The sequence below is a fragment of the Anopheles nili genome, chromosome 3 (genome assembly GCF_943737925.1).
Source record: "Anopheles nili chromosome 3, idAnoNiliSN_F5_01, whole genome shotgun sequence".
Lineage (NCBI taxonomy): Eukaryota > Metazoa > Arthropoda > Insecta > Diptera > Culicidae > Anopheles > Anopheles nili.
In genome coordinates, this window is record NC_071292.1 from 45,926,574 (window position 1) to 45,951,099 (window position 24,526).

The 24,526-nt window shown below is 46.5% G+C and overlaps 2 protein-coding genes across 2 annotated transcripts in view; one reads left to right on the forward strand and one right to left on the reverse strand.

Moving 5' to 3' along the window:
- LOC128726495 (SCY1-like protein 2) overlaps positions 1-24,526 on the forward strand; it is a 70,019-nt gene that overhangs the window by 10,718 nt on the left and 34,775 nt on the right. Inside the window, exons 2-6 of the mRNA XM_053820308.1 lie at positions 13,163-13,288; positions 13,426-13,524; positions 21,122-21,262; positions 24,028-24,244; positions 24,314-24,459. Of these exons, the coding sequence (XP_053676283.1) occupies positions 13,163-13,288; positions 13,426-13,524; positions 21,122-21,262; positions 24,028-24,244; positions 24,314-24,459 (729 nt within the window). The remainder of the gene's footprint in view (positions 1-13,162; positions 13,289-13,425; positions 13,525-21,121; positions 21,263-24,027; positions 24,245-24,313; positions 24,460-24,526) is intronic.
- LOC128726496 (general odorant-binding protein 72-like) lies at positions 6,290-7,152 on the reverse strand. The gene is made up of 3 exons (XM_053820309.1): positions 7,038-7,152; positions 6,656-6,823; positions 6,290-6,544 (listed from the first exon to the last, which is right to left on the reverse strand). The coding sequence occupies exons 1-3, from the start codon at positions 7,134-7,136 to the stop codon at positions 6,347-6,349; spliced, it is 465 nt and encodes a 154-aa protein (XP_053676284.1). The 5' UTR covers positions 7,137-7,152; the 3' UTR covers positions 6,290-6,346.

A 24,526-nucleotide genomic window follows, 5' to 3' on the forward strand; every position in this document is an offset into this window, starting at 1 on the left:
ATCTCATCCCCGTACCGTGAACGTGACGTCTCATTCGCGTGGTTTTCCTTACGCAAAATCCCACCCAAAAGCTCACAGCCGCGTGACGGAGAGCGATAAAAGCAAACAAACCGCGGGGGCTGTTGTGAGTTCAAAATTCACCCCCGACCGATTATTCCCCGATCGATCGTGTGTGCTGCGGATGGGGAGAATAGATGGATGGATTTCGCTTCATCGAGTTTGCAAAAGAACAACCGGAGCATAATATTGCGAAACACATTGCCCCCAAGCGCGCGGCTACACGTGGAGGTGCCTTTTTAGCCGCAAAGGTCATAAAGTTTAAGCTACTGCAAACAATTCGCACGGTTATTTATTCCACCCACTTCCGGGAAGGCAAATGCGCTGCAAGTTAACTAATGGAAAATTGCGAGAGAGCGAAAAAAAAACCGGGGAAAAAGGTTCAATCATGATGCCTTCCTTGCTCTGTTCAATAAGGACTTTTAAATTCCAATAATTGAGCTCGAACTCGGGTTTTTATGTCTCATCTCTATCGCACGCCACCATCGATACATCGTTGCGGCACATTCCTTCACACGAGCGCCATCATGACACAGCATTTTCCATCCCATTGCTCACATGGGGGTTAAGTCTGTTGCAATGGTCGTTCAGTTGGTGAGACTCTTGTCGCTTTGATGTAAAAAAAAACAACACACCACCCCAGCGAAAGGCCAGCGAACAACCGGTGAAATGACGCCTGACCATGGCACGAAATCCCAACCCCAGTTCCTGGTGATGTCACCATCACGAGCCGTTGTAAGCCGGAACGTTGTAAAAGGGAGCACATTCTTGTCATTTCCCACGCGCAAGCCCTTTCGAAAGGTTGGAGGATTTCGAACGAATTCTAATCTAGTGTCGAAATCTCACACATGCCAGAAGCCAACCCTCACCGTCGGCCAACCGTTCGTCCCCGTTTTCTCCGGTTCGAGCGCCGGCAAACAAGGTGCTGATCGTCGTGCGATATTTGTCATAATGTCCCGTGACAGATTACGTTCCACGCGCGTGGTCGCAGTCCTCGCGGTTGGATGGAACCCAACATCTGACACATTCCAGGTGGAACCGGTTTGGCCGGAACCGAACAAGGAACCAAGGCTCACCAACCGGCCCCCGTTGGGCGTCAGTTACAGGTTCACCACACGACGGAAGCTACTGTGAAGGGCGAACTTTCGCCATAAACCACCAGACAAATGGTGTGTCGTTCCATCATCGACGCAATCGGACCGGAATGGTTGTCGCAGCCACACGGATCGCATCTCTTCACGTGCTCGAACGGAGTGGCAGAAGTTTAGCTCAGTGAGTTTTGGGCGCTTCTCGGTGCAGCTGGTTTTCGGTGTCAGTATCGCATCGGAGAGGAGTTTAATTAATTACGGTAAGACTAATGGAGCTTTCTATCTCAACCGGAAGCATGCTTTACCAAACTTTCACCCAAGTTATCAACTTTTGGCAATCAAACTCCAAGACAAGGTTCCACATTTGCTAGAATCTAGTAGACCTATAGCAGTCAGCAAACACTGCACAAAAGTACACATTATTTGGATGTTATTTTAAGCCTCGACTCCATCGACCTGATTGGCACTTATGAGACGACACTGCAAGGTTTCAACAATCGATCGAGTCTCGGTCTTGGCGCTGATTTTATTATTAGCTGCTAGACTGCGCCAGAATTGTACCTTTCAACGATTCCCAGAAGTACCGAACGAGAGAAAACGCGTGCCACGTACGCCCTTGAAAGTGTTGCATTATGCGTACGTGAATGAATCCTTCGGTTGCCGGGAGGCTGCCGAGAATGTATTAAAATAACTTTACCGTTCGTCATCGCTGCGGTGTTGCGTAAAAGGTGTTGTCGCAGCATTTAGGTGGCTATATTTATGCGCAGTTGATGAACTGTTTTCTGTGAAAATGGCTTGCTTTGATCTTCAATTGGAATCGCATTTTCATGAGTATGTTGCGCTCCCGTGGCTTTTAAATGATCTACAAACTTAGTAACCTGTATCTTAAGCAGCCGTAAACGTCACGAAAGCTGTTATGATAATGTTATTAAAAAGTGAATGCAGATTGATTACAACTTTGCGCTGAGTTTGCGCGTGAATGCGAACGAGAACTTGTTGCTTTTTGCCACGCGCAAAGGAAAGCACAACAAAGCACACCACTAACACACGCGCCTACGTGCCGGATAAAGATGTTAGCCGCTTTATTAAGCAACACAACGAAAAAAGGGCCCCCAATACGACCATGCCATGATGATATTTATCACGTACGGGTGCTGCCGTACAGCTGCCCGTTTTCCCGACCACCTAGAACCCGAACAGCCATTAGTCAAATCGAGCGCGCTAGAAGAAATTGACTAGAAGTACCTCGATAACTCACTCAAGCTTCCGTCGAGCCTCGACAAACCGACGAGCGATCGAATGAGTTGCCATTTCTGCTACCATTTGCTAGCTCTCTCTCTCTCTCTATTTCTGTTTTTTTGTTATTTCACTTCTCCATTTTGCTTGATCCACCATCCACCATCGCTTCGTGCCGGTTCGCCACCGAACGTGATGAGAAAGAAATTATTCATCGAATTCTCGCTACGAACCCTAGCCTAGCGCTTTCACTCCCCACAGGGATGCCGTCGGTGGGAGGTCCTTTTTCTCTCATCCCTGCCGCATCCCTGCCGTGCCGTGAACCAATGGACCGGAAGCGAGCAGACGATATTACCTTGGGAATCATTATTTATGCATCAAATAGGTCAATTTATGTGCCATCGAGCGGGCGCTAGCGTGTGTGCGGTGTTAAAGTGCGCGTAAAATAAAGAGTTCCGAACGCGCGTCGGGATGAAAATCGAACCGGATGAAGATAAAGCGCCCCTTTCGAAGCCCAATGGCCATTGCAAAGACACATTGAGGTAGCTTGCTGGCGCCAGTAAATGCAATTAAAACGCCAACGGAGCAAAAGACGCGCGTGGCGTACGGTGTTAAGCTATATTTAAGACTATATGCCTTCCTTACGTTGAAGTCACCCGTGCGTGAAGACTTCGTTTCCCTCTTTTTTTGTTGTTGTTGTTGCCTGCTTTCGGGACCGCTTTTTCCGTAGTGCCGTTTTTGCTGCTGCGGATGCCCCACGGGACTGGTTCGCGAGCTGAAATGGAACGAGGGAGCGCAAAGTTTTGGCGTTCCTGGAAAAAGGGAACGGCAAATTCGCAACTTTCATAATTTTCTGCCCAGCGTCGTGAGAGGGGGGGGGGGGGGGGGTCGGTTGAATGTAATAAACGCTCGTTATGGGATTTACACAAAACTTCACGTAAATCCGGCGTTGCTGTATGTTTTTGGTATTTAAATGTGGCACGCAGTCGCAAAGAGGAGGCTAGAATTCGATTCTATTTGTGGTGTTTTCTAGTTTCTAGAAGTGTAGAATGGACGCCATGTTTATTTTCACTTCCTTTTTTTTGGAATTGCATGAATAATCGTCAATATGGTTTTTTTTTCATAGGGTTAAGAAAATGTCAAAATTCCTGTTAACTCACGAGTTGTTGTGAATTTTGGTGACATTGCGTCACAGGGAAATTTGAAACGAACTGACGTAAATGATTTCTCGTGATCTTCATTTGTAACTCGATTCACAGATTCGTTGGAATAGACGAGCATGATTTTTATGCAATTTATGTGAGATTTTGCATCCCCTTTTTTGGATTGATCTTGAGGCTTTTATTTTATCTTCTTTTGGTGTTGAATATTTAGGTGTTTTTGTTACGAAGATAGTGATCAACTGCTTGCCTCGCTCCAGTATCGCTTTATTCGCGCTTAAAACACTGCCCATGCCATTAATGGCGTAGTTCACGAAACTGGTTTAGCTGTAATTGTGTTAATTTAATGTAAAATTGCTGGAAAATGTAAAACTGTGCTACTTGAATTGTCAAGTGTCAAAAACATCGTTCAAAACTCAAAATTCACTTGATTGGAACACGACCCTCAAACTCGCAGCTACATTTCCAGAGAAAGGAAGCAAAACCCACCCCACAAAAGGGCGCAATCACCGACCGCGTCGTAGGCGGACTTCATTAAATTTAATTCCCGGTCGTTTCGAGGTCGAAACTCTTGGTCACAAAATCACTTTCCCTACGCCACCGGGCGCCTGATGAGCGATTAAATGCGCGACTGAGGCGGATAAAATTTTGTCAACCACCTTTCCCGCGGGGTCCATTTCCGGTTCCCACGATCACTCGTCGGGCGGAAGTGTGACGAAGTGATTTGCATTTTCTTCGCCGTTTTCGGCCTGCACCTCCTCTACACCTTCTGCTGCTCCTCTAGGGTCCGATCGATTTTCCAAAGCACGAGCACGTCGCAGACTTTAATGACGATGTTTCGCGAAGCAATCAACCAAATTGTAGCTCGTGTAGCTTGTGGCGGTCCGGGAAACGGCTACTAATTACTAACTCAACCGGAGAGCTTCCTTTATCGGTGAACTTTCGATGCACCTCGAAGGTGGTTGGAGCTCGACATCGAATGCACACTTAAACCGCCGCGTATGGGTGCCAAATCGATGCTGTTCGGGGGGAATAGCAATGAATCGTCCGTTTTTCCGGCCATTTACATGGTGCCGCTGGATCGACCAGCAGCTCAACCGTTGAGATTAATGTAGTTCGGCAGCGTTAATTAACTTGCGCTAAAGTGCGTTCCCGGAGCGAGTGAGTGCGTTTCCTTGGGAATTGTTTGGAAATTCTTTCCCCGCGAAGAAAAGCGCCGTCGCCCGGATATCCGCCCGGAAGCGCCACGCCGGAACTCGGGCCAGAGAACTTGAAGCGGAGAGTGAGATGTTTGCGAAATACTTCAGCTTAGTAAGCAGTGTCTTCGGTTGCCTAGCAACCACCGCACGGTGGAAAGCATGCGCTCGGTGGTGTTGCTGAGTAGGCGAAGGAAAACGCCCGCGAAAGCGAGACGCTGCTTTTGATGACTTTTGAAAGTTGTTTCCCTTCAAATAAGTATCACACACAACCGAGAGAACCGGAAACGGGAACGCCGTCACATGGGTGCCGTTGCGCTTGCCGGTGCTGATGGAAAGTGTGAAACTTTGTAGCGAGGGATGAAAAATGAAGCGAACTTTTCTTTCATCCTCCACAGTTCTGAGTGGCGGGCAGCAAAATGTCGGCTGGGCGAAGGCGAAAAAGGCCACGGTGGCGTACGGCTTTCGGGATTTTCGCCGGTTTGGTAGGCGATCGTTGCTGTTTGTTCCTGGGGCAAAAACTCGTACGGATTCGCTCGAACGTACTTTAAGCTGATTATAATTGTGGGCGATCGGGCCATCCGGTGGGATGGTTGCACAATTTCCCATGCAACCAAATGACACCCACCGGCAATTTAACTGTCGTTTTCCGAGCTTTGGCCGGTGCGTGGGAAACTAGCTCGTTAGGATGGCGCATGGGTCGATGGGAGGACAAAAATAGTTGCACTTGTACGATGGCAGCCGGTGCAATTTGTGGAAATACTTAAAAGAAATGCGATTAAAGAGCGTTTACTCTGGAAACGAGCAGCAAGAGCTTTTTCTTAGAATTTGGGATTTATATGAAAGGAAATATTATGTTTCAAACATGTACATTTGATAAGAGCATATGGATTGACACAAGTTGATGATGGAAGACCTGTTTCTTTAATTTATTTCGTCAGGAAGCTATTATTAATCGATGTTATTATCACTAGTAAATCACTTCGAAGCTTTACAAAGTACTAAAGTGCAACTATTTCTTCATTTCGTCAAGATATTCTTACACCTTTTAAACTATTATAAATCCCTATCGTGGTCGCCAATAAATAAGTTTAAAAGTGTGCAAAATGCAAAAGTGCAAATTGGAATTTTTTCGTAAATTCGTCATAAATCTGAAATCTTAAAGAGAATCAACATTATATAAGAATATTGTCTTAAATTACTTAAAACGTGTCTAAAGGATTGTACGGACACATAACGAAATTTATTTGTTTCCAACATCAATGAGAATACCTCGAAGTTCCTCGGAAAATGCAAAAAGTTCATCAGTTCAGTTCATTTAATCTTCAAAAACACGTCATTCCATCTTTTTACGCTTCAAAGAACCCACCCCATCCACCTGCGAAAAGCGCTTGTTTCGTACAGTTCGTTCATCACCAGTTCGTTCTAGAACCTGCCCATTGCGGTATTTCGCAAACGCAACGGGGAAAGAAAAACTCCTCTTCCGTTCCATTTTTCTTCCCCACCGAACGAAGGTTTATTTAAAACATTAAACAAAGCGAGTACCGCACGCGCGTACAGGACCTAGCACCTCTACCTAGCTGCATTGCAGCGCTCCGTGTTTGCATCGCTAGGGAAATATGAACTTGGGGTTGTTTTTCGAGATGCACTGCAGCATCGCGTACGCCGAGTCGCAGTTGTTCTTGATGCCGTCGGACGCGTTCCGGCAGATGTCGAGTGCTCGCCGCATCGGTTCCGCCAGCTCGTCCGGCATGATCGTGTCGATCTGCTTCATCGACGCCTCGTAGTTCAGTTTGCCCTTTTTCATCTGATGGTTAGGTAAATGTGATCGTTTGAGAGAAAGAGAGAGAGAGAGAGAGAGAGAGAGAGAGAGAGCAAGACACAATGACAGTGATGGAATTGGGGGAAAAACACCGACCGTTTGCATCATCTCCATGACGCAGTTCACGTAGCACTTAAGCTCCTTAACGTCCACGAACTGGGAGTCGCGCAAACCGTTCACGAGGTCTTCCGACACCTTGGCCTTGCCGAGGCACACGGACCGGATCATTTCGCCCGACTTCAGCATCTGCTCGACGGTCGCTTTCTGGTGTGGTGTGAGACGACAAAAAACGGACACAAAAACGCGTTAGTTAATGCCACGATGCTTCGCAAAGTTGCGGTTGCAAGTGCAAATGCGTCCTTTTTTTTTTGGGGGAGAAAGGCCAATGGGAAAATGCGCGCCACTAAATGGGGCCCTTTCGTGATGCTGTGATTCCGTTTTTTCTTCCTTCAACCCGATTTTCCAGTAAAATTATTACCCCTTCCAGTGGCACCGGTCCGTGCAGGAAAAGCCCGAGCAGCAACAGGCTGGCGATGCGACCACGCCACTTGTGGAGCGGAAAAATCCACCCATCCATGGGTGTTTTTTTGCTGTTGTTGTTGCTCTCGGCGAAAGGGAAAACGCTCCCAACTGGGTGGAGGATTTTCTTCTCACTTCCACGCGCTCTCTCTCTCTCTCTCTTTCTCCTTCTTCGAACGATGGCAGCAGACAATGGGGCGCTTTTCTTTTCCGGCCTCAAAACCAAGCAAACCAGGCAAGGGCTCGCGAGGCAAACCGGTGGCGATAATATTTATTATCGCTTCTCGCTCCCTCGTTTTTTTTTTCACCCTCCGAGCCCACCGGGTGCTTTTTCTTTCCGTGCGGCACACGCTAAAAGGAAAGCCCGGCTAAATGGCGTCCCGGGGCAGCTTTTCGCCGTTTACGCGATCGTGTAACTAATACGCCCGTAATCCATTATTCATACGACTTTTATACGCGGGCCAACCATCGTGCCCAGGTGGCGTGGTGCGTGCAGGCTGCACGTCGTATGTTGGAGGAAAATCGAGGAAAAAGTATTGCAAACGCGCGCGTGTGTGTGTGTGTACGATGGAGCTAGCTGGGGGGGGGGGGGGTTAGTAATAGCGCAGATGGGGGGAACGATCGCAATTTCATGAATAGCGAGCGAATTATCGAGCAAATTATGAGCGCTTTTGGCGTGGTAAACTATTAATATTCAAGCGAGTTTGAACGCTGCTGGATGTGCTGTGGGGCAACGAATCGTTAGAAACCAAGCTCAGTTTCTGCTCTTCATTCATTAATTAGCAAAAACGCACTAGCAATTTTAAGCATGTTTAATTATATCAAGGATAAAAACTATGGTACACATTTTCTCATCGCTACTTCAGGTGGTGGGTTAATTCCGGCGATTGTCTTATTTCCCGATGCGGTTTTCGATTATCAAGACTTTCCCCAACCGTTTGGATGAGTTCCGATCGCACTGTTGGGTGGATTTGGCTCCGACTAAAGCCCACCCACGCCACGACTCATGGTGATTCACGCAAACGCTTATCGAAATCGTGCAGCCCGGAATTCGTGCAGCATCGCCGTCGGAGCTTGCGTTCGATTGCCTCGGTCACTGGGGATGATTTGCATCCGCAAAATGCAAAACATGTTCATCCGGTTGGGCGGGTCCGGTTTGGATGCAATGCGGTGTGGCAGCAAAAAAAAAATAATAATAACTACGACCCAGACCACGAGCGTGCAGTTTTCTTCGCGCACCGAGAAAAGCGTTCCATCATCGCTAAATTGCAATGCTCCGTTAATCAATAGCTATTAGGCAAAAACGTTGGTTCAGTTTCCCGCCACCGTGCCGGTGCAGTTGGCACTTGCAATATCTCATCAAATCGGAATTGAGTGCATTTCCGGTGCTTAATGCGTCACTATCTGCATTAGCTCGGCGGGCATGCTTCGGTGGCGAAAGGTTGCGCAGCCGAGGGAAACCAAGCAAATTAGCATTATATTTATTAGCGATGCGGTTCCGGTGAAGGATAAAATCCATTCCATCCGTCCATTTGCAATTCTCGTCGTACATTTGCAAGAAATGCCAGGAAACGAATTAATCAAGCGCATAAAACGAATGTTTGAACAATTTCGTAGTGCTTCGTACCTGAATAAGGCAGATATTTGTACGCCATAAACATTATTTTTCCAGGATACAGCAAATATTTGTGTACCATAAACATTATTTTGACTATCCAGCTACGAGAAATTCCAAGTCATAGGAAGCCTTGGCTAAGCATGGCAAGGTAGGCCATGACCGTACACCGGTTGTCGAGCCAATAAGGAAGAAGAAAAAACATTATTTTTCTGCTAATGTATTTCACAAAACCAGATGTTATAGACTTTTAAAATTTTATCTAAAACACACAGAATTTACAAATGCACAATCCATAAACTATGTATATTAAATAGGTTTATGTCTGCACATTTAATGAAAATTTCAGCTTTCAACGTGAATGTTTCATTCAAATACAAACATGAATATAAATACCGCATATTTTTTTATTCATTATACATAACAAGAGTTTTTTTTTAAGTTCAAACATCATCGTCTCTAAACTGGGTTTTAAATTGAAAAAGTTCCTCCGTTATGCAGAAAACCGTGAACGAAAAACTGTTCAAATAAAATGTTAGCAGATTTTAAAAGCTCGATAAAAACTGTCTGTTCGATCTGAGAATATTCTTGTGAAATTTATGTAATGTTTTCCACTCGACATACTTGAAAACTGCTTTGTTGTTTTAGTCCAAACCGAAAGATAAATTCTCTCGAAAATTGTTGCAAGGAATGCAAGAATTTCAAAGCTGCAGAAAGGAATGAAAATTTCTGTTTTAATAGAGCATTATGTTCCTCAAATTACTGCGAACATTCTAGAGCCGTTATAAATTTACACTCCCGAACAGGCGCGTGTCACATCGAGCACGTTTTAAAATCCAAGAAACTGTTCAACATTCAATATACAGAGCACTTCATCGACGTTTGTGAAGCTTTCCTTTGTTCGCCATCGGGAACCTGATAGATGTCCGGACCTTTTCCATGGAGTTGCGAAGTTTCAGCAAACCTCCCCCGACTGGTGATGTCAACAACTTGCACAAACACGGCGGTGAACCTGGCAACAGATGGGCTTTTCGAACTCGCTCAGACCCAGATTCCAATGAAATACTTACAATACCTCTGTGCACAGCTGTCGCCAGCAAAACGCCAGCCTGTTATTCGTTCTCTGCTACGGATTCCTGTTTGCGGAAACAACCGAATAGTTCGAAATCCATCAACCCAATGGGACAAAACGAAATGTGTCGCGACAAAACGAATTCCACTATCCGTTTTTCCTGCAAAACGGTGGTGTCAACTTCAGAGTAATCCATCCTTCCCGTCTGGCTTCTCGCGAAAATAATCAAATCATTACGCTTTCCCGGCTAATTGGCCGGCACATTAAGGCCCATTCGCTTATCGGATTCATCGGAAGCGCTCGAAGGCAGAGGAATTTTCCACGAGGCATATAATCGCTTCCATTCCGGTGGAAATCATCACAGATTCCTTAACGCGATTTCCACGGGACCTTCCCGAGGGGTGGCGCAAATTTGTTGCGGGTCATAAATTATTTGCGATCCTAAATCGAACAACCGGGCACGATTTTCTCAGCCCGGGAACAGTGCTCAAGTGGACAATAAACCGACAAATCCCGGCCGTGAAAATCCCTCCCCTAATCTCGATCACAAACTCGAATGGTTGGGATATTGTGTTGCGTTGTCTTTTTTTCTTTTTGCGCTTTGTGTTTGTCCCTCCCTTTCGGCGTTATCTTTTTCCCGCGGTTGATTTTCCGCAATCATCGTAAGCGAACGAATCGATGGCAAACGGCCGGAAAAGCGGTGGGAAAAATTGAGAATTTGAACCGGCCGGGGGAGGGATCCTTAACACCACTATTTGCACTTCGAATTCGGGCGCTACCGGTCGCTCGAGCCACAAAGCTAATTCGTCAGCAGATTAGAGTTTACCCAGTGGCATGGCAAACAGCCATCGCAAACTTCTCCACGGAAAGCCCACGACGAAATGCAAAAAGCACACAGCGGTGAGTGTCCCTAAGGGCGCGGGTGATGGACACTTTTTTGGAGGTCCTTTTTTTTTGGGGCCAACCCACGCGTCTCGATTGGTGGTTGGGTAAATGGACACCGAGACGGAAAGTAATCGCTTGTTTATTGTGCCTGCCAGCAGCTCGGAAGCTCGGAAGCTGGTTGCTCGATCCTCGACCGAGCTGTTGAACGCGTGTTTCCTTTTAGCTGGAAAATTCAACGCGAGCACTTGGGCCACAAATGCAAAACTGACGGCGATAGAGAGAGAGAGAGAGAGAAAAAGGCAGCCCGAAATGGCACCCTCTGGAAAAAGTCACGAACCCAACTCGGAGCTTTCGGAGCAATTTGGTGTCCTCCAGAATCCACCGTGTGCTGTGGGCTTGAGAGTTCCAAAAGGTCGTATGGTGGAAGAAAAGGCACGCATTGGTAGAAAAAGGAAAATATCCTGTGCCCTTGTGGCACAGTGCTCCAAATCAAGGTTGTCAAACGGAAGGGATGTTATCCTTTTTGGGGTTTCACATTTCGAGCTTTAAATAAAACCGGATTTTTATCAAATGCTCAAGTTGAATAAGCCACAGGGGCGTTAGTAATGAAACTGTAATAATTGTAGCCGTTTAAATTGGATAAAATAACAAACATTTTTAACTGTATTATCTTCGGTACAGCTGGTTTAAGTTGAATACGTTATATTAAGAAAAAACTTAGCTTAAAATCTATAAGCGTTACTAAACATCAGATATATGATAAGAAATGAGAGATATGTAAGAGATGGACTAAGATATGGTATAATTGGCATTCTCTGGCCTGTGACACCTTATTATTTGCATATTTTGTGAAATACCCTCAAAAAACCCCACCCAAAACATGGTCAAATCGTAGCAAAATGCCTCTCTCGCACCCACGCACGAAGCTATTTACTCGCTTTTTTCTTCCTCCCCCAAACCAACGAGAAAATTCACCACCCACCCAAACCCCAGGAAAAGCAACAAATATTTCAACAATAAAAAACAGAAATAAAATTCAATTTTCCACGGAATGAACTTGATTATTCCTGCGGAAGTGGCTTCGGAATGTTGTGCTGCTACCGTCAATGTGTGTGTGTGTGTGTGTGTTGGAATGCCCCAGCCAAGGGTTTTCGGTGAACGAGTGAAGGTGCAAAACCCCCACCAGGCGAACCAAACCGGGGGCTGGGTGATTTGTCACGCGCGTTGACGAGCCGTTCCAAGTGGCGTGGTACCAACTGCGTGTGCTCGTCCGGAACATATCACACTCGCATCGGTGGAAAAATGTTCCGGGAAAATGTTGGCCCCTTGTGACCGGGTGCAGGGTGAATAAATGCATCGCTGCACGTCAAGACGATGGACGCCCAGACGTCAAGACACTTTGTAAGCGGGAAGGAAAACGTTATCGTAGCGCGTGTTGCGCTCGAATCACACGAAACGTCGCAAACGCCAACGGACCGGAACGATTGATGGGACAAATATTGGTCCGTGAACTTGAGCCGCGTGCTGGAGCGCTCTGGGATGGGAAAGTTTACTCGTTTGCCGGCGTTTGGGTAGGCGATTCCGTTGCACTTGCGGCGAGTTGGCGCGCGTCGGCGATGCGGCAACACTCATTGTCGGAGTCAATCCGTGAGACGGTGAAATATCACGCTGACAAAGTTTGCACCGAGATGAGAGAAGGGGGGAGCAAAACAAAAAAAAAAGACCTCAACCATGTTGCAAATGTTTATGCAAGCCATTTATTTGAGAGTTGCGGGAAGTTTAAGCGTATTCTACAATGTGCATGGAGAGTGTGTTTCGAGTGCACATTGTGTAGCACATTTTGTGACACACCAAGGTATATTGGATGTGTGCAAAGGATGTGTGTGTGTGTGTGGAACTCAAGCCTTTAAATAATGCTAACGGAGTGTTGCAAATAACACCTTTTCAGTGCCAAGCGTTTTTTTCAGGAAATTCCACAAAATGCCACGCTTCAAGCGTTTCTTGCTCATTTGTGATGAATTTTTGGCTTTTTTTACGGTCATTTGTATTTCTGTTTGGTCATAAATTTGATATTTGCGAAGAAAAGTTGTTCTAAATGTTCAAAAGCTTTTAAAATGAAGCATTTTTGCCGTCACCCACTTTTTGGGTGACGCGGCACGAGTAAGCCCTTTTCTCAATGTTTGTTGAGTTAAAATGTCGATTGCACACCTTTATTACGGTCCTTCCCGCTCTGGATCTCGACCTTTGTGCAATAGATAATGTTGCAGCAAATAAATGCCCCCCAAAAACGTATTTATGTATCCGATTTGAAACTACATCATGCAGTAAATTGAACTTCCCTCGTTCATAATGGATTAGCTTTTAATTAAACAACGGAAAGCTCGCCCCCCTAAATCAATCCAGCTCGTTCTTCGAGCGCCGGCTCGTCATCAATTATTACGCTCCTCGTCGTTGCAAGTCACTTACTTATGCATGCCCGTTTTTTCGTACTGCCCCCCCCCCATCCATCCAGGAATGCTCCATCTTCGTGTTCGAGAAGCGAACGGCGGAAAAGCTGCACAAACCGAAGCGGAAGGAAACGGTTACGGAAATTTTGCGCGCATCCGTGAAGCAGCTCGAGCGATTTCGCCACCCGAAGGTAAGTGTGGCCATGGTCCAAAAAGCAAACAAAAAAAAGGATCAACCAACGGGCACGCCCTCCAGCGCAAGGACTACATCATCCGGGAAGCGCGAGCTGTGAGTTTAATATACATTTTTTTTTTGCTTTTTACACAGATCCTGCAGATCATGCACACGGTCGAGGAGAGCTCGGAAACGCTCTCGTTCGCCACCGAGCCCGTCATCGCCAGCCTGGCCAACATCCTGGCCTACCAGGTAAGCCGAACGACAGGACGACTTCGTCAACAGAGTGAAGCACGCTCAAATGGTGGTGGGCGAAAAGCTCTCCAGTCCCCAGAGCAATCTATTCCGACCCCCCCCCCCCCCCCCGGGTGGTGGGGTGTCACAAAATCCCTTTTCACCAAACGAACGAAACAATCGCAGGTCACAGGACGAGGACCTCGATGGGGGGGTTTATCACACTTTTCTTAATTATCCTTCCTGCCGGCTGCGTACTGTTGATTTTAGGTTGCACCTCGCAAGGACACTCCGTTTCCCGTTTCCACGGTGGCGTTGAAACGAACGAAATCGCACAAACCATCGTTTGATGGAGCTCGAACCTGATGATGAAGCTCCAGCCCAAGCCCAACCACTCCCCAAGGACATTTATCATTCTTATTTATTTAAATCAGTTTACATTACGGGCGAATAGTTTGCAAAAGCCACGGCCGGCAGCACGAGCAACTGGTCCCAACAGGCAACCATCACCGTCGGTCGGGGGAGAAATAGCAAAAAGAGAAAAAGAAAATCACACGAACAAAAGGCTCCGGCGCGCACCAAAGAAAGGGTGGTGGGTTGGAAGAAAAAGGGCACAGTTCCTTCACCCGTGTTCACCCGGTGTAATGGACCGCGTCCAAACGGAACGACGCGCCGTGGAACTGTGGTGATTATCTCGTTCTAACTCATTTCCTTTCATGGCCATTCACTCGCATAATGAAGCTAATGAGCGATGGATGGATGTTACGCCAGCTTCGGTGGGTGGGTGGGTGGGTGAGAATGCTTCCGATGAGCTTTTCCCAAAAGGGGATGGCCGCATCAGGGCGACCGGGAAACAACCGGATCAAACGAGTTTTGTTTTGCCGTACGAATTGAAACGGAACATTAGCGTTGAGTTCGTGTTTTGTGATTTTGTGTTTTTCTTCTTTTTGCCCGGGAAACTCATTTCCCGTGGCGTTTCAGAACGTCGAACAACGCGTGCTTATGGGTGGAAAGTTTGACGCAAACAACCAGTGTGGGGCCAAAAACGTACACCCGCTTTTGTGCTCGCGATGCACCAAAGTTGGGTTGCAAAAAAAATTGGGTTGTTCCGAAAGTTTGGGAGAAACAACAACCCAACCGGTGCAGCAAACAGCGCTGCTGCATGGAACAGGTTTTCCATCTATCTGTTTGTTTTCCTGTAATTTTCCACGGGCGCTGATGCACGTAAATGCACTGTCAATGATGAAAGGCCAGCAGCAGAATTGTACCCCAACAGAGCAAGCTCATTATTGCATGTTCGTGGTTTTTATTCTCCTGTGGCCAGATTCCTGGAGCCGGCCATTCCAGAAAAGAATTCCAGAAAGATGAAAAGGATTCCTTCGCAAAGGAATTCAAACGGAAGTAGCGCCCGATTCAGGAATGTGCAGATATTAATTTTAAATTGCAAATTGAAGCACAAAAGCGCTCCATTTTTTGCTGCAGAATCTGAGAAGGGATGAAAAATTTCCCCTAAATCGGGCAGAGAAAACCGATGCTTCGGGGAAGATGCTAAGGGTGGAGCCCCACCAAACCAATGAAGGAAAACGAAAGGCATTTCCCGCTCAAAGAAAGGAGCATTTTAATAACGGGTACACAATTTCGACGCAACGGGTCCCGGGACGTGGAAATCCTTCAAACGCAACCACCCGCTTACCGAGTGTAATCGTTCCGTAATCCTTTTAGTGCAGCATGCAACAACTTGAACTCGAGAACACCGGAGCACGGGGGTCGTGCCGGAGCACATGTTACCATTATTTTAACCCCATTAGCGCGTGGTCTGGCAACGGAAGGAAAGGAAGGCTGCTCTTGATGGTGGTGGTGCGCTTGTTGCGCTTGTTGCCGTTTGATGGCACGCCATTTCCACCGGAAAGCCGCACGAGTCACGGCTGGAGGCTTGGAAAAAGGGATTAGTGAAATTACTCTTCGTTACATCCAAGCGACACAAGCGGTTCGACTTTCCACTTTAGGCGCTCCGGGGACTGCTCGTGTTCCTCTTCGCGTAATAATGCTTCTGCATTTCTGGCGAAGCGGCGGAGATAAATGCATTTCAGGGAGACAAATGATTCACAAAGTGGTGAAATTACGATGACACCTGAGAGAGGGCATGGCTTCCTTTGTGCGTTTTTGAAGCTTTGCTGTGTTGCTGGAAATAGGTGGGGTGTTAAATTCCCTCAAATGTATCATCGACCAAGCGCTACATTTAGCTATGATGAGAACGAAATTTTCGAGAATTAATTTAAGCTATCTAAGGAGGTTATCTAAGGAGGTTAAATTTGTTTTTCATGATAAAATCGAATGTTTGCCTAATCGGCTTAACATACAGGTTTACGATAATAAGAGACTAAAAAGAAGGTATAAAATTAAACAAAAACCAACAGTCAGTAGAAAGAGACGATGTAGAGATAGACACAAACACACGATAGTATCGGGATCGAATCAGGACTGACTATCCAGCTACGAGAAATTCCAAGTCATAGAAAGCCTTGGCTAAGCAAAGCAAGGTAGGCCTTGACCATACACCGGTTGTCGAGCAAATTAAGAAAAAGAAAAGACAGAGAATAAGAAGATTCGAAAGAGTACAAAAAGTGACATATTATAGTAAATAATCATAACTTTACGGAAGGAGAAATGTGTGCTCATATTGATGAACTATAGCTAAGAATTAAACACAACTAATCACAATGTGTAATGTATAAATATACCATCAACGTACAACATCATCACGGCCAAAAAATGATAATCATAAATCAAATATCAAGTGTTAAATCGCATATAACATTCATATTAATGTTCGGTACGCTGATGTAGATTAGTAACAAAACATAGAGCTTATTACGATCAGTTATTCAAAGTTGTATCAAAATGTTTAATTTGACGTATCGTTGAGCACAGCTCCTTTCTATTAAATAGAAATTTGATAGTTATTTAAAACACTCAAACATTTTACAGCTAACACAGAAATACTGTAAAAATGTCTCAAATTGAAGTCAGCTTGAAATACATCGACATTTTTGCCGCAAACGTTGCAATATTCACGTACGAAACCCTCCCCTAAACACGCGCATTCGACCCGACACACGTTTCCCCCGTCGAACGTGTGCTTTTTTGCTCATTATTTCGATCGCATCGTGTGTTCGCTTGAGTGGTTCACGTTTTTTTGACTTTTTCTCAACCTACAATAAACCCTGCCCACCGAACCGGGCTCCATCTTGCGTTCATCACGCCTTCCCAAGCCTTCTACAGGACATTCGCCAGCGAAAGCTTTAATCGAGCAAAAGCCAGCTACGACACACACAAAAAAACCGACCGATACACCTTGAAGGTGGACTCCGTTCGCTTGACCCAAACGCCACTCACGATACACGACACACGAATTCCCCAGCTGCATGCATGTAGTAGGCTCATTAATTTCGATGCCTTTCCGGTTCGTGGCCACGTTCGCACACGTTCACGTTTGGCTGCGCATTTTATATATATATATATATCGTTAGCTGGAATGTGAGCTCCAGCCACGGCTGAAGGGCCCGGTTCGAGTCCTAAATCAGTACCGCCACACCTTCGGCGTGCCTGTTTGTGGATGAAACCGGGCAATTCGAGCTCACCAGCTCGAATGGCATCGACAACGGTGATGGGCCGACGAGAGTTTGTTCGAAAATAGCGATCGATCCGTCCCGGGCTCGCCATTCCCTTCTAATTGATGGTGGCGTAATGTGCCGTGTTTTTTTTTTGTTTTCCTATTTCTGTTACTTTCCTCATCCACCTGAGCCACAAAAGCCGGCAAAGAATGGAACGCCCACGAGCCCCATCCTGTGCTGCATTCTTTTCGCCAAATTATCGCCCACAAAACCACCGGCAAACGTCTCGGCAATTAAATTACCGAACTGGTGAGTTTTGGTTTCTTTCTGTGGCACAAAGTTCCCTCTTATGGCGCAAAGAAAAGTTGTCCTCCAGCCACGGGGGAAAAACCACTCAGCTATGCATTTTCCACCTTCAAGTCACTGCCATCGTGACGGCAGAACATTCCAGATCCTGCCAAGCGTTCGCATGTCCTTTCAAATGGTGAACTCGAGCCGGGCTCGAGCTGTCACAAAGTGCATCGTTGCAACTTCAGACTCGGTGCAGCAATATCGCACAGGTTGTTGATTTTTATGAGTCCTCTCGACCGCGTCAGGCGCCATTTTCATGGTGTCCTTATACCTGCGACACCTGCTACGGCTGTCGTCTATACGTCGCTTACGTTGATGTCACTTCTCCCACACACACACACACACATACACACACACGTCACGCCACACGAAAATGGCGCAAAAGCTCGTGTCCCGCAGGATGCCATGGAAACGCCATACTTGTGGGGTGTGTCTCAACCAGCGTGCGATATTAATACGTCGAAACCAACCGTCGAAGCCGAGCGCGCTACTCATTACCAACGTGGCCATTTCGCTCCTAGCTGCTTGCCGAAAGCGATACTTTTGCGCTTGCTTCGTCACGGGTTTCATTGCCGTTGTTACCCTGTTGCGGTTTTAGTCCTGAGCCCAAGGATCGATCCTACCATGGTGCACCTTGCATGCACCTTGTTCGCTTTGGAAAATTCCAACCCCACGTTGGGTGGTGCTGGAATGAGTGCGGATTATTTAAGGAATTACGCTCCACGTACGGCTCCGGTCTGCTGAGGTGAAGAAGAAAAGCTGAGTGCATATCATCCCACAGCGGTTGGAGAGAGCTTTCCCCGTTCATCCAACTGACCCATTCTCAAAGACGACGTTGAATGTTGACGCTTAGGTTGAGTGCATTTTGGTGCACCTTTTGTTGCCCACCCACCATTCAACAGGCGTCAAGATCGACAGCCAGGTGCCGAGAAAAGAACGAGCGAGAGGTAATGAATTTTTAAAACCACATCCAGTGCCTTCATCCTTGCTGCTTTTGCGCCATTTTTACCGGGCTCGATATGGCAAGCGCATGGCATCGTGTATGCACCATATCCGACCTCTCCGGCTATGCTAATGCGCCTTTATGTGAAGTGCTGCATCACGGCGTGTTGCTTTGGGTTGCGACCGAGACCAAAAGCTGCCGGAGGGCCGATGGGTTTAATGCAATAATTTCCTTCAACCATCCGAGGTCTCGAGGCAATGACGGAAAACGCCGAAAGGAGCAACGATGGGCCGGCATTAAGCATTTAGCATTCGTTTGATGTGATTGATTGCTCAATTGCTCTTGATCGCGTGTAGGCACGTTGCTGTTGAAGGAATCGCAACCTCACGCTGTGGAACGGGGCTCGGTGTCGGCTGTTAAGGTTAACTTTGGCCAGTACACCTACTCGAGCAGGTGTTGTGTTGAGTGGAAGAGAAAACTGCACTTGAGTCCACGGGAAATGGCTTGCATTTTGAGGGTACGATTCGCGTGCTGAATATGGTGGAAAGTAGACCGAGGGGATTACTTTAAAAACTACCGTTTTTTTCATTTATAAGTAGATGTTAATCTAAACAATTATCCTTTCATCATAATGTAAGGCGAAGTTCTTTAATGCTAAAAGATCAATTCTGTTCGTTTAACCTTTAGAAATACAGTATCAAGTACTATACTTATAGGAAGCTTTAGATATAGTCATGTGATGTGATAGAATATTAAAATTTTAGGACATTTCCTCTCATAAAATATGTCCAAAATACATTGAGCAATTGTATTAATGTCTAATCAGAGCCATTCTAAAATTTCGTTCCACCTTTGAACCTTGTCAGATATTTTTCTACTTTTATTAGTTATATGAAACGAAATCTTTGTCAACACATGTTAAATGTTTGAGAGTGTGTTTTAGCTTGCTGAGAATTCCACCTGGTGTTTGATAGGTTAGACGTTCAAAAATGAAGGTATATTACGATGCTATTTTGGCAGTACTCAACATTCTTACGAATAATAGAACTGTGTTGCGAAACAACACCTATTGATATAAAATATCAGCTAAATACAGTTTGTGGTTCATTAGCACATTCATGGTTATTTTTTTTATGATTAAACATTCATCTGCGATCCATTACTCCCACCGGACAACATAAACAGTTGACCAGCCGCATTGTGGAAAACTGCCTAGTTAGCAATAAATTCCAGACCCGGCACAAATGTGGGTTGGGATCAAATCAATTGCCTGCGGTATTGTGGCAATTATTCATCTAACGGCACATAACAAAAAAACTCCCAACCGGGCACCAATCTCCACGCTACCGCACTTGAATCCCGGTCGTGTCTGGTCGAACAATAAAATTTAATATCTGCTCAAAATTAACCCCCGTCCCCCAAAAACCGCATTGTCCCCACACACATGTGGGCTTTTCAACCGCAAACGAAACGAATGCCTGCAAGTCGTTAGCTTTCCTCGTGCTTTTTTTTTTCTTGGTTCGTTCGTTCGTTGCTGTGTGTCTTCTGCACAACCCAAAGCTACACCATCCATCCAGACCCGGAACGGTCAATCAGAATCTCCGCCTCGCCGGATGCAAATTGAAACATTTTAACCACAAACTTAACCTCAGCCCCGACTCGGGTGGAGGTTCGATGTTCGAGAAGGTGAGCATGTGCGAAGGTGGGTCTTATAAGCTGCGTATCAATTAAAGGTCACCATTCGGAGGGCTTCTGACCCACAACCCAGGTGATCATGGCTGATTGGGAGCCACACAAAACGCAAAAGCCTCTCAACAATCGGTTCCGCAAACAAGCACACGCAACGGGCGCACTCCCGGGGGGGTAGTGGATGGTTTGACAAATTGCGGGCTATTTCCTTGTGGGTGGGTGGGTGGGTGGCAACCTCTCCTTTCGCATCACCCATTAGGAGTGGATTTATGCGCCCGGGCACCAGATAGATCGAGCATGAATCACCTTGGTGCCATTATCGTCAACATCGTGATCATTATCGAACCTCTAAACGACCGTCATCAGCGAGACCAGCGTGACGTGGCGTGCGATTGTGATGGGGCAGGGAGGGGGAGGTGGGTTTGGTGGTTAGGTTGGGGGGTGGGTGGTTTGAGCGTACAATGCAAGAAGGGTCCCCAGCTGCAGGGGTCCACCACGAACGTGGTCCTTAGAGGTCCGGATCCGTCCGTCAGCGGGCCGATGGAGCGTTGGACGATAAATCGTCCTTACACAAAAGGATGTACCAGAGCGTGTGGGTGGGTAGAAACCAACTAAATAACGATTCTTCAATCACCCAGCACGAGATTGGACATTGGTGGTCGTATTTATTTTGCCGCAGCTGCTATCATCCCAGCAGCCAGCGTTCGATGGTTTGGTTGCTTAAAAATATTTCCCAGAATAAACAGGGATGATCCACCCACTAGGGAAGGGAGACTGGGGGAGGAAGGGCAGGTGGGAGTGGGTGGGATCGAGAGAGAAAAAAAAACAGAACTAAAAGAAAACCGATTCGCCTTCGATCGGTTCAATCTCGTTCGAACGGAGCTGCTCGAGCAGAATTCGAGCCAACAAAGTAAGTACTAACCTGTTATCCTTTCTCTCACATTCTCTCTCTCTCTCTCTCTCTCTCTCGCTCTCTCGTGCGTTTCCGGGTCGCGATTTCAACCTCGCCGGTGAGCAGGAAGCTGGTGGCACAATTACGGGACCACCGAGCACGGGCGCTTCCGGTCAGCACTGCCCGAACAGCGTCCCAGCGAGTCGGCCAGCCCACGCTAAGGAGTACACGTTTCTGGACATCGAGCTGAAGTACGGCATACTGCAGGTAAGGTCCATTCATCCCTTCGCGGTTCTTTTTCCGCCCATTCGGGTCCCCTTCGCCGTGAGGGGTGAGTTATTTTTGCTGCGTAAAAACACCGGCTTCGGGGACTCGGGGACCACATCCCGTATCCGGCCGATATCTAATACCCTATTAATAAAGGGCCACAATTTGTCACCGGATCGCGAGGGAGGGTGCGTGCGTATCGTGCGGAGGACGGAAAAGAGGCGACAGAAGGAGAGAGAAAAAAAAACCGGTGGAAAACCGATCCCACCTTTCCGGTGAACCTGTTGGTGGAAAAGGAAAAGCGAACGAGAAGAAAGAAGCACTCCCAGGGAAGGAAGCAATCGGTCGTGAAACTGGCTCCCTCTTTGTCGGTTTCGCGAAGGCAATGAGGGGGTCAGTGGAAAATTCCCAAACCATTACCGTAACCTTCGGCCACCTGTGACGGGTTGCAGCACGGGTGCCCTTTTCGGTCAGCCGGAAAAACCACCGCCAATGTTTTTGCGCGAGCCAAGAACGGCTTTTCCGAGCAAGCGATGTGGTCGATAAGTCCGGGAAAATTGATCGATAAGTCCGCGGAATGCCGCATGCGTTGAAGCTGGTCGAGAAGGATGAAGATCCGTAAACATCTTAACAAAAACGCACACGAAGGTGGGGTGGAAAAACTCATACCACAACGCCCGCTGGAGAATTGACAGCATTCATTGCCGACCGGTCAACAGCACAAAGAAAACGTGACTTTTCCGCGCTTTATGAAAGTGACCGATCCGGTTCGGAAAACTGCTGATCGATGGCGAGAATTGCTTTTAGAAATTAGAAAAAAAAGTCCCCGATTGAAGCCCGGCCAGGGCACGTGCGTCGTCTTCCGGGAAAGCTGTTGCAAGCTCGCATTCCGTCCGCATGTCCTGCTTCTGCATGTCCTTCAGTGCAGTTGGCAAAGCGGCTTTTCCTGCGGGTGTTATTATAAACCCGTTCCGGTTTCTTGGTCTGGTTGTGGCTGCCGTTTTGTTATGGCTCCCATTGCTCAGGCTTTGCAGTGAACGGCAATTGGTCGGTTGGAATAATAATTTCCAACGGCACCCGTTCACGTGGGTGAAGTCACGTTCCGCAATGAAACTGCAAGCGAACCGAGAACCGGGTGGCCTCGGACCGACAATTGGACCGATCTATCACACTGGAATGGGTCGGTTTCTCTGGATGAGAGGGAAGGAGATCTCTTCCAAGGAGCAGGAGCACTTCCATTCCAATGATGGCAATTTGCTGCACGGATTGCAGCGTGAAGCCCCGGACGAGAGAGTCCACTTCGGTAAAGTGGCTAAATATATCATATTCGGAGTACTTCATCGTATCGGTGGAGGTATCGCTAGCAGCAAGTGAGATCCTCAAGATGTCAGCTAGAATTTGGCAGAAGCATTGTTGAGTCCTTAATGAATACAACACCGTGTACAACGTTTTGCACTTAAGCAGCTCTCTTTGGTCGCTTTGAAGGCTGCATCTTTCTAGCATAGGGAACATAAATATCAAAGAAAGTACTAAAATGAAGCTGCTGTTTTGGCAATTTGACAAGATATATTGCAATCATTTAAACTAAAGCTTTATAAGCCCTAGTTTATTTGTTGGTAGCATAATATTTTTTGGGAAAAGATCTTACAAAATTCAATTGAAGTAAGATACTTTATCAACTTACGATTCTTACCAGATATTTATGTGCAAAAACGAATAGCAACACGACTCTTAATGATTAATAACTTAATGTAGGTTGTGTTTTTCTCTGTACGACGCCATTTTCATTTAATACTCTGTCGACAGGTGCAGTAAAAATAACAATACTTGTTAAAAATGTCAAAACAGTACCTGCTGGAACAAAGGTGTCATTTGTCACTGTTGCTTAGTTGCTCTGCCACAGGTAACATAATATAGCTACTCAAGTGAAGCAACTCAAGTTACCACTTTGTCTATCGCGTCTTTGTTGCATATTTGCACCGTCTATTTTGCCGTCATAAACTTTTCCCAATGTTGGAATATTTCCAACTCCCAGTTCACTTCTCGTCGAACAACTTCTGAAGCGCACATCAAATTGAAATTTATTGTTGAACGGTATGAATGATGCTGCAAACTCCTCAGCTGCACAGAGCTTAAAGCAATGGTTACTACGATAGAAATAGATCTTCCTAGCGGTGGGCAGGAAACGGTACAAATTGCAATAAGGAATCATCAATGCCAATAATGGAGAACCTATTTCGTATGATCGAACTTTATTTCCACTGAATCTTTTTCCATACGTCATGGAGTTTCCAAAAGAAGCAATAAAAATCACTTTTTGCTATTGCTTCAGCTTCTAAAATATTATAAACTTCATGAGTTCGTAAAGCATTAAAAAAACCAATTTGAACGAAAATTCTGTTATATTTTGTCTGTTCATGGTTTCATTAAAATTCAATGAAGTCACAAAGTCAATTTAACTGGCAACGTTATTAGATGAGTTCGTACACGAGGTACATGTTTTCAAAGCTCTACCAAAGCGATGACTACGGACTATGTCTGCCAGCTTTCTTTCTTCAACATTCAAACCAAACTTAGACAGGCAGTTTAATCCTCGTGAAAAAAGCACCCTAAGAACGTTGCTGATGGAACATAATCGCCCAATAGTCTAGAAAACCGCACCGGTCGGTTTCATTTTCTAGTCGGTGCAATTTCCAGCTATTGGTATAAGCTCACTCTTTCTCTCTCTCTCTCTCTCTCTCTCTCTCTCTCGATCTTTCCTGCAGATTACGGAGGCACTCTCGTTTCTGCACTACTCCGGCCAAGTGATACACAAAAACGTCTGCCCATCGTCGATCCTGATCACGAAGAAGGGCACCTGGAAGCTGGCCGGATTCGAGTTCACCGAGCGTACGAGCGAAACCGACGCCACCGATCCCGTTCCTTGCCAGCCGTGGTCAACCAGAGCCTCGAAGCTGGTGCAACCGAACCTCGACTACATGGGTAAGTCCGGAACCGCTCATCGCAACTCCGACTCATCGCAACTCTCGGTTCGCTTCGGTTCGTTCACAGCACCCGAAATCCAAACCAACAGCAGCTGCAGCATCCTGAGCGATATGTTCTCCCTCGGTATGGTCGTTTGTGCCATCTTCAACCATGGCCGCTCGCTGATCCAGTCTGGCAACTCGACCTCGACCTACCTGAAGCAGATGGAACTGGTTGGTATTTGGTGGTGCATGTCTCCGTTTCTTGTTCCTCCTTCGGTTCGCCTTCTGCCGACAGCAT